The 9090-nt window shown below is 62.1% G+C and overlaps 1 protein-coding gene across 1 annotated transcript; it reads left to right on the plus strand.

Moving 5' to 3' along the window:
* Nucleotides 1–3036: 3036 nt before the first annotated feature.
* Nucleotides 3037–8630, plus strand: GPR37L1 (G protein-coupled receptor 37 like 1). Its single transcript, XM_010404635.2, is given in 4 exon segments — nucleotides 3037–3191; nucleotides 3193–3841; nucleotides 7338–7980; nucleotides 7983–8630. Coding segments are annotated over 4 exon segments (1479 nt in total). The 5' UTR covers nucleotides 3037–3171; the 3' UTR covers nucleotides 8150–8630.
* Nucleotides 8631–9090: the final 460 nt, after the last annotated feature.

Consider the following 9090-nt stretch of genomic DNA (forward strand, 5'->3'; position numbering starts at 1 on the left):
AGCCTCACCCCGCTGTGAATTCGGGCTGGAGAAGATAAATGTGCCCTTCCCAAACAGTGTCCAGGGCTGCTGTCTGGCCCCCGGTTTGGTGACAGCCAGGGAGCCTCACTGGCTGGGAGCTTCTGGAAAGAGGGAGGGAAGGAAGAGGAGAATCTCGAAGAGGCAGTGATTCCGTGGGTTACAGAGCCAGCCCAAGGTCGCTCCTGTGCCACTGAAGTGTCACCTTGCCCCAGTGAACTCTGCTGTTGTCTTCAGGCAGCTCCATGACAACGCCTGGCCTTTGTGCAACGACCACGAAATGAAACTAAAAATAGCTGCGGCTCCTTGCAGAACACCTGGCTGCAGCACCTGCCACAGCTGCGCTCCAAGGGCTCCCTCCTCCGAGCTGATGTGGGCACTGAGGGAAGACCTCAGCCTGCTGCTCTCCTGCCCCAGGCCTTGCCTGGCCTCTGCTCATCCCTTGCTCAGCAGTCTGGGGCGTGTTGGAAGGATGCTGGAGGATGCTGTGGGATGCTGGGACGTGTTAGGTGGATGCTGGGGATGTTAGGGTGTTGCTGGAGATTTTGGGGGAAAGGTGGGAGATGCTGGGGGATGTTGGAGGATGTCCAGGGGATGTTGGGGGCTGCCAAGCTGCCCATCCTGGCTCCTGGCACAGTGTGTTTTTTGCCCAAGCCTCGCCAAGGTGCAGTGTCATCACTCCCTGAGCCGAATATGGGGACTGATGCCACCCCCTCTCCTGCCTGACCTTTGCAGAGGGAGCTGGGGCCAGCACTGGGGGTTTGCTGAGGAGCAAGTTCAAGTTATTCATCTTTCAGTGAACCTGACTTTGTGCTTGGCTGGCCAAGCTGCCCCTGCCCTGCCTCTCCTGGCACCCCCACACCTGGGCACAGCACTGTGCCCTGTTCAAACTGGGCACAGTTCAGCTCTTTTGGGCATTTGTTCTCCACTAGGGAAGATCCTTGGCTCATTTTAGGTATGGGGCAGTGGACCAAGGCCGGAGCAGTCATGAACCTTGAGGTTGTCACGTGAACTTTTACAGATGCCCTGCAGTCCTTGCAGCCAGAGCACCTGAAGTACACAGGAGTCCTGTGAGATCCTTGGGCTGGCAGTGAGCTCAAGCTGAGCTGTCCTTCCTCTGTTGCAGTCAGGCTCGTCCAGCATCAGGCCAGGGATCCCTTGGAGGCAGCAGTGCCTCCCCCACCCGGGCCAGACCTCGAGCATTGCCACCGTCTGCTCCCATGGAGCCCAGCGAGAGCTAAAACCCTCCTCTTCTCATGGAAAGTTTCCAAATGATGCTCCAAAGTCCAAATGTTACTGAGAGTCAGGGAGCAGCACCTGGCTGCAGAAGCAGTGTGGGGAGGGAGAGCAGCTGGGCACAGCTGGGCACAGCTGGGCATGGCCGGGGCTGCCGCGGTGCCTCCGAGCTCTGTGGCCGCGGCTGACCCGCGCTGTCCCACACCGAGGGACGGCTCCAGCGCAGGGGTGGTGAAGGGCTTGTGCTTCACTGAGCCCATTGATCTGGGAGCAGACACTCACTCCTTCTGCCCCTGCCAGAGCTTCTGCCAGCCCAGCTGCAGTGGCCAAGCACCAAGTGCCAGCTGAGCACGACGTGACTGCAGTAGAGCAGGAGGCATCCCACCACCAAAGCACCTGTCAGCAACGTCCCACATCCCTCCACAAAAGCCCTGTCAGTGATGTCCTGCCATCTGGAGCCACCCACTCCCCTGGAAGGAGCACCCTCTGAGTCCCAGGACTCAGATTCCCTGCTCTGGCTTCAGTGGCATTGTCTGTCGCAGTTCCCAGGGACACAGCAGGAGGCCCCTGTCCCCCAGTGCTCTGGGATGCCAGCCCATTGTCCCTTCTGGCTCAGGCAGGGGCAGCCCCAGGTGGGGAGGAGCTGGGGTTTGCTGGCTGCCAGGGTTGAGGTGTCCTGGCCCTTGCCACTGCCCTGGGCAGGACAGGGACACACTCCTGGAGCTCCCCTGGCGTGGGGCAGCTCTGCAGCTCCAAGCCTGGCAGACATCCACCCCCACAGGCTGTCTGCATGCCACGGGGCGAGTCCCCAGAGGGATCCCCTGGGCCCTCCAGTCCCACAGGCAGAGAAAAAAGGGGTGACAGCGCAGGGAGGGATAACAGGTAGGGGAGCAGGAGACGAGGACAGAGGAGAGGAGGTGGATAAGGGGATAGGAGCGGGAGACGGAGAGATGATGGGTGAGGGAGAGAGCTTATGGGTCTGGGGAGGAGTCACAGATACAGGGGTCAGGCACCCCAGTTCTGTTCAAACCCGCTGTCCCGAGGGCGAGTCAGGAGGAAAAGCAGCAGCAAACCCTGGGAGAACCAGGCCAGCAGATCTGACCCCGCGCTGCCGCCAGAAGCATCACCTGGAGTCACTCGTCCTTCCTCCTGCCAAGGGCAGCCCTGCCAGCCCCCCATCCCCAGGGAGGTGGTTTGGCCATTTGAGGGTGTCCTGAGCCCAGGCTGAGTGTGCAGGGGATGTGCCACATCGTGTCCAGTGCCGGCCCTCAGGCTCCTGAGTGCCGCCTGCTCCAGGGAGAGAGTGGAACACCTGCCATGGGAAAAGCTGAGCTCAGCAGGCCATGGCCAGTGCCAGGCTGTGGGCATCCCTCACCCCTGGCCTGGTCTCAGGGGCTGTTGGGGGATGCTTGAGGCTGTTGGGGAATATTGGAGAAACTTGGGGAATGCTGGGGGATGTCGAAGGGTGGTGGGGTATTCTGGGGGGAGGATGCTGAAGGGACGTTTGGGGATGTTGGAGGATTTTTTTGGGATGCTGGGGGGATATTGGGGAATGTTTGGGGATACTGGGGGATTTGCGAGGATGCTGGGGAGAGCTTTGAGGATGTTTGGGCAATGCTGGGGGATGTTGGGGGGGTGTTGGGGGATGTTGAGGGAAATGCTGGGGTGGGCGTTGGGGGATGTGGACCTGCCCAGTCTGGCCGCTGTCCCATCTTCTGGGCGGTGGGTGACCAGCAGAGGGCTCGGCTCCCCTCCCGCCACCGCTTTATCCTGCCCAGCGCTCCCCGAGCGCCCAGAGCCGCGGCCGGAGCCGGACCGAGCGGCTGCGCCCGCACACAGCTCCCGAGCAGCCCCGGGGGCTGCGCCGCCTCCGCCGCACGCGCTCCCGGAGGGTGCGGGGACCATCGCGGGGGCACAATGCCTTCGCCACCGCTTCTTCCTGCTGCTGCTGCTGCTGGCCCCGGGGGCCGCGGGGATGCGAGGCACCGGCAGCACTCCCCACGGCCAGGGTGCGGACAGGGGCAGGACGCTGCCCACGGCTGCCCGGGACATCCCGGAGGTGCAGGGGATGAAGGAGCGGCTGCGCCGGGGCACGGAGGAGGACTCCAAGTCGGTGCAGCAGTACGTGCCGGGGGTGCGCGTGGAGTTCCCGCGGCCCCTCAACTCCGCCAGCCTGCACCCCACCAGGGCCCTGCTGCCATCCAGCACGGACCCGTCGGAGCAGCAGCCGGGGGTCCCCACGGACAGGGACAGGTCAGAGCCCCGAGCCAACCTCACCACGGTGTCTGACAAGCGGCTGCAAATCCACAACCCGCTGTACCCGGTGACAGAGAGCTCCTACAGCGCCTACGCTGTCATGTTCCTGTCCCTCATCGTCTTCACGGTGGGGATCATCGGGAACCTGTCCGTGATGTGCATCGTGTGGCACAACTACTACATGAAGAGTGCCTGGAACTCCATCCTGGCCAGTCTGGCTTTCTGGGACTTCCTCATCCTCTTCTTCTGCCTGCCTGTGGTCATCTTCAACGAGATCACCAAGAAGAGGCTGCTGGGGGACATGTCCTGTCGCATCGTGCCCTTCATGGAGGTAAGGGGCTGCACAGGTCCCTGCAGGGATCAAGAACTCAACTCCTCTCTGCCCTCTTGCTCCGGGGCAGTCCCTGCTGCTGGTGGCCTGGTGGCCAGACACCCGACTGGGGGGCACAGCAAGGAGTCGAGGGACAGTCCCCATAGTGATCTTCCCTTGGTCCCAGGCCATTGCTCAGGCTCGGCACCCACCACTGATGCTGCCAGGGCTGGGAAAAGCCATTAGACCCTCCTCCAGCCCGCACAGGGACTCCCTCCATTTGTCTGTTCCTGTCCCAGCCTGATGCCCCAAAGCCTGGGGGCTCAGCCCTGCAGTGTGCTGGCCCAGAAACTGGCCACTGGGGGCTGCTGAGGATGGTCCAGGGGCAGGGGGCTGCAGGTGGACAGTGCTGGTCAGCACTGGAATGGGACCAGCCCAGGAATTAGGTGTGGAAACCTGAAATCTGTGTTTGTCCTCAAACCCCACGTGTGACAGGTTGGCCACACTCGGGGAGAGCCAGGTACCCACTGAGAAGGCCAGAGGGACTGTGGTGACAGGGGATGGCAGAACGAGCAAAAATGCCCCAGATGGCAGGATTTGGCCTGATGCTGCTCTGGTGCTGGAAACCAACCCTTGCTGTGCTCATCTCCCATCCTCAGGGGAACCTTGGGGTCCAGCTGTGCCCCTCCGTGCCCTGGTGGGACAGACAGACCAAGCCTGGCTGTTCTCTGAGGTCAGCACCCCGTCTATCAAAGGGTGGAAGAGCTTAGAGACAGTGCCAGGTCGCTGAAGACCCTCTCAGGCTTGGTCAGACCAGACGGGGTTCAGAACCTGCCCCTCCCCCTGAGCACCCACGCCAGTGTTCAGGGGTCCCGGCTGCTGTGTGCCCTGCTGGCACCAGAACATCACCTGTGCGTGCCCCAGAACATCACCTGTGCATGCCCCGGTGCCCCTGTGCAGGGTCTGCAGCTGTGCAGGGGTCCCTGGCTGCTCACGGGGTCCCCACCTGTGCACAGCCCTAGAAGCCCCAGCAATGCCTGGGTCCTCTGGGTGCAGGGTGGTGGACCGGGGTGTCCCACTGAGCACAGCCCCAAAGCAGCCCAGCCCAGCCCAGCACGGGGATGTGGTGTTTGCTGGGGGAGCCCTGCAGCCCCCCTGCAGCCCCCCTGCTCCCCTGTGTCCCTGCCCAGGAGGCAAGAGCTGCTCCTTTCCACGGGTGTCCCACCCCATCCTCTCACTAAATGGAGAGTTTACCCCATCCCTGGCCTCCACCTCAGGCCTCCAACGCTGCATCTGGGTGGATTCAGAGAGGGGCAGGAATTTGCCCAAGCTGGCTCAGTGTCCCAGGGAGGGAAGGGGAAGAGAAGGGAAGAGAAGGGAAGAGAAGGGAAGGGAAGGGAAGGGAAGGGAAGGGAAGGGAAGGGAAGGGAAGGGAAGGGAAGGGAAGGGAAGGGAAGGGAAGGGAAGGGAAGGGAAGGGAAGGGAAGGGAAGGGAAGGGAAGGGAAGGGAAGGGAAGGGAAGGGAAGGGAAGGAGGAAGGGAAGGGAAGGGAAGGGAAGGGAAGGAAGGGAAAGGGAAGGGAAGGGAAGGGAAGGGAAGGGAAGGGAAGGGAAGGGAAGGGAAGGGAAGGGAAGGGAAGGGAAGGAAGGAAGGGAAGGGAAGGGAAGGGAAGGAAGGAAGGGAAGGGAAGGGAAGGGAAGGGAAGGGAAGGGAAGGGAAGGGAAGGGAAGGGAAGGGGAAGGGAAGGGAAGATGTCCCCAAAACAGACCCTGTCTTGAGGAAGATCTGCTGCTCATGGGCTCCCTGTCCCCGTGAGAGAACCCTGAGGGTGGCAGCACCAGGTGCAGGGATTCAGCAGCACCAGGGCGCCCTGGGACAGCTCGGTCCCAGAGGAGTCAGGAGGGAACAGGGTCGGTGGGATGTTGGTGCTGCAGAAGGACGAGCGTGCCACAGACGGGAAGCACAGTCCCGGTGTGGGGCTACCCTTGCTCTGCCCCCCAGCACCCAGCCCTACACTGCCCTCCTGCCCCCCAAGGCATGGGCAGAGAGAGGCTCCAGGGCTTCACCTGGGACCCAGCTGCAGGGAGCCTGGCTGGGAGCCACAGCCAGGCCAGAGCCAAATCCCCAGCAGAGGGTCAGCGATGAGAGGGGAACCAAGGGTTCGTGTCTGGTGGGACTGTGAGTGGCTCGAGCCACTGGATGGATGCAGTGAGAAGCAGATCTATCCTCTGGAGCTGCTCAGTGCTCTGGCACAGAGCCAGGTTTTGGGAGCAAAGCTGGTTACAGGGGCTGCTTGGGGACAGGCCCTGTGCAGGGATGTGCTGGGCTGACTGATGCCACCAGCTACATCCCTGCCAGGGCACTGGAGATGGGTGTTCTGCAGGACCAAGGGTGCCCAGAGAGACACCCTGTGAAGGCTGTAGGGGGAGGAGGCAGCAGCACAGCAGTGCCGAGGGCTGCAGGTGCCAGCCAGGGAACAGGTCCAGTGTGCTGGGTGCTGGCTGTGGGGCAGAGCAGGGTGCTGGGTGCCCAGGCTGGCTCTGGGCTTTGGGCAGAGGAGCTGGGACACGCTGGGAGGTGGTGCTGGGTGCAGAATTCTGGTGCTGGGCCGGTGTCCTGATTCTGTGTCTGGGGCGATGCTGCTGGGCATAAGCGATGGTGCTGCTGAGGGCTGGCACTGCTCTGGTCATCAGCTGCTGGAGTGACCAGCCCAGGGCCAAGGAAATGGCTGGGGGACCGGGGGGGCAGTGTTCCAGGCTGTTCCCCACGCACCACGTGGAGCCCTGGGAAGTTTCCTGAGAGCTGGGAAGGTCTTTCAGCACAGGGTGATGTTTGATGGCTTCGTGAGCCAGGAATGGCCACAGCACTGGGGGCACCAGCATGTGACTCTGCCATCATTTTGGCCAAGGGCTGTGGGACTTGGCTCCCAGCTCTGGGGCTGGGACTGGGAATGCTGACCAGTGCCTGGCCAGCCCTCCCAGAGCCACAGCGATTCCTGTCCCTCCTTTGGCCTCCTCCTTTGGCAGAGGGGATGTTTTTCTTGCTATTCTCAATGCAGCGGAAATTGCCCCAAGCTGATTTGGGACAAGAGTGCCTTCAACTCACTTGGCCTGTCCAGGCAGGCCTTGGGAACCCTGGGAAGGTGCTGGTGGGTGTGATGGCCCCTGCTTCTCCTCTGCAAGAGCCATCCAGAATAGAGGAAGAGCCTGAAAGACAATCCTGCTGTTCCCACCTTAGCTGGATGGACAGACAGACATCCAGCTAAACTTCTCCCTTCCTCAGAAAAGGGAGCTGGGCAGGGACTGAGGGTCGGGGGACATTTTTCAAAACCTTTCAGGAGTCACAGAAAAGTGGCTCTAAACCCTGGGATGCAGCCACAGGCTGTGACCTCCCTACAAGCTTTGAAGGAGAGGTTGTGATCTTAGGTAGCCAGGGGTTTGCCCCAAGCCTGGTAGAGCCCAGCCCCCTGTGATGTCCCTGCAGCAGGGCCCACCTGTTCTTCCTCCTCCCTCACCAGGTATCGTCACTGGGAGTTACCACCTTCAGCCTCTGTGCCCTGGGCATCGACAGGTTCCACGCAGCCACCAGCCCCCAGGCCAGCACGCGGCCCATCGAGCAGTGCCAGTCCATCATCGCCAAGCTGGCCGTCATCTGGGTGGGCTCCATGACTCTGTCGGTGCCAGAGATCCTGCTCTGGCAGCTGGCACAGGACACGTCGCCCGTGTCCGGTGGGGTGACGGAGTTTTGCACCATGAAGCCCTCGTCCAACCTGCCCGAGTCCATCTACTCCCTGGTGCTCACCTACCAGAATGCTCGCATGTGGTGGTATTTCGGCTGCTACTTCTGCCTGCCCATCCTCTTCACCGTCAGCTGCCAGCTGGTGACGCGGCGCATCCGCGGCACCGAGAAGAAGAGCGAGTGCCGGGGCACCAAGCACGGCCAGTGCGAGAGCCACCTGAACTGCACCATCATCGCGCTGACCGTCATCTACGGGCTCTGCACCACCCCCGAGAACGTCTGCAACATCGTGGTGGCCTACATGTCCCCTGACATGTCTAAGCAGACCTTGGATCTGCTCAACCTCATCAACCAGTTCTTCCTGTTCTTCAAGTGCTCCGTGACGCCTGTTCTGCTCCTGTGCCTCTGTCGTCCCCTGGGCCAGCCTTCATGGACTGCTGCTGCTGCTGCTGTGAGGGCTGCGGCCCCGACACCACCTCCAGCGAGGGCAGCGCCGACAGCAAGCTCAAAACGGAGATGTCCTCCTCCATCTTCTTCGACAAGCCCCGGGAGACTCCCCCACCCCTCCTGGCCCTGGGCACCCCATGCTAAGTGCCACTGGGGAGCTGTAGCGATCGTTTCACCACCTCCTCCCAAGACCAAACGTTGTTTTGCCATTAGTACTCATGTCTGGACATGGAGCAAGCAGAAGAGACAGATCAGGGGGCTGTGCTGTGGGCTTCAAACCCAGCACTGGGCAGGTGGGGCTTGAAATCCCAGTCCCCGTGGCTACACTGGTGACCCTCTTGCCTCTGCCCAAAGGTCAGTGAGGACAGCAGCACCCTCCTGTCCCGGCTGCCTGGTCGGGCTCCGTGGGGCTGCTGCTCTGGAGATGGTGTTGTGCCAGGAAGGTCTTACCTGAAACCACAGAGGCTGGCCATGATGGCTCACAGAGGACACAGCAAACACAAACTGCCCTCCTCCTGCCCCCTCCCCTCCTGCCAGCCCCTCCCCAAGAGGAGAAGGTCCAACTGCCCGTATCCCACGGGTTCAAGCCGTGCCCTGTATGAGCTCAATAAACCAGTAACCTAGAGCACGTCGTGCTTGCAGCCACTGGCACTGCTGGGCTGAGCCCTGTATGAGCACCTTGGATGGCTCTTCCCTAAACCTGGGGGGCTCTGGGGTGGGCATGGGCAGCTGGGGGGCAGGAGGGCAGGGAAGCAGCTGTGCCAGGGTGGGCAGCGGTGAGGGGAGATGGGGAAAGGCCCCCAGCCCCTGTGCTCCCTCCCTCTGGAGTGATGCTGAGCAGTGCCGGTGAGAGGGTGCCCTCTGAAGCGCTGGGCTTGGGGTGATTTGTAGGACTTGAACTGGTCTCAGTAAAGCCCAGCCAGCCCAGCCCAGGGCTGAGGTGCCCCACAGCCTGCTGGTTCCCCCATGTGTGCTGTGCACCACGGCGCGGTGCTGCTGCACAGTGCTGGGGGAAGATGTGGGACCACCACCCCCAGCACCCCTCAGGGAGCCTCGGGGTGAGTGCACCTCACCCAAACTGCCCC

The sequence above is a fragment of the Corvus cornix genome, chromosome 26, assembly GCF_000738735.6.
Source record: "Corvus cornix cornix isolate S_Up_H32 chromosome 26, ASM73873v5, whole genome shotgun sequence".
NCBI lineage: Eukaryota > Metazoa > Chordata > Aves > Passeriformes > Corvidae > Corvus > Corvus cornix.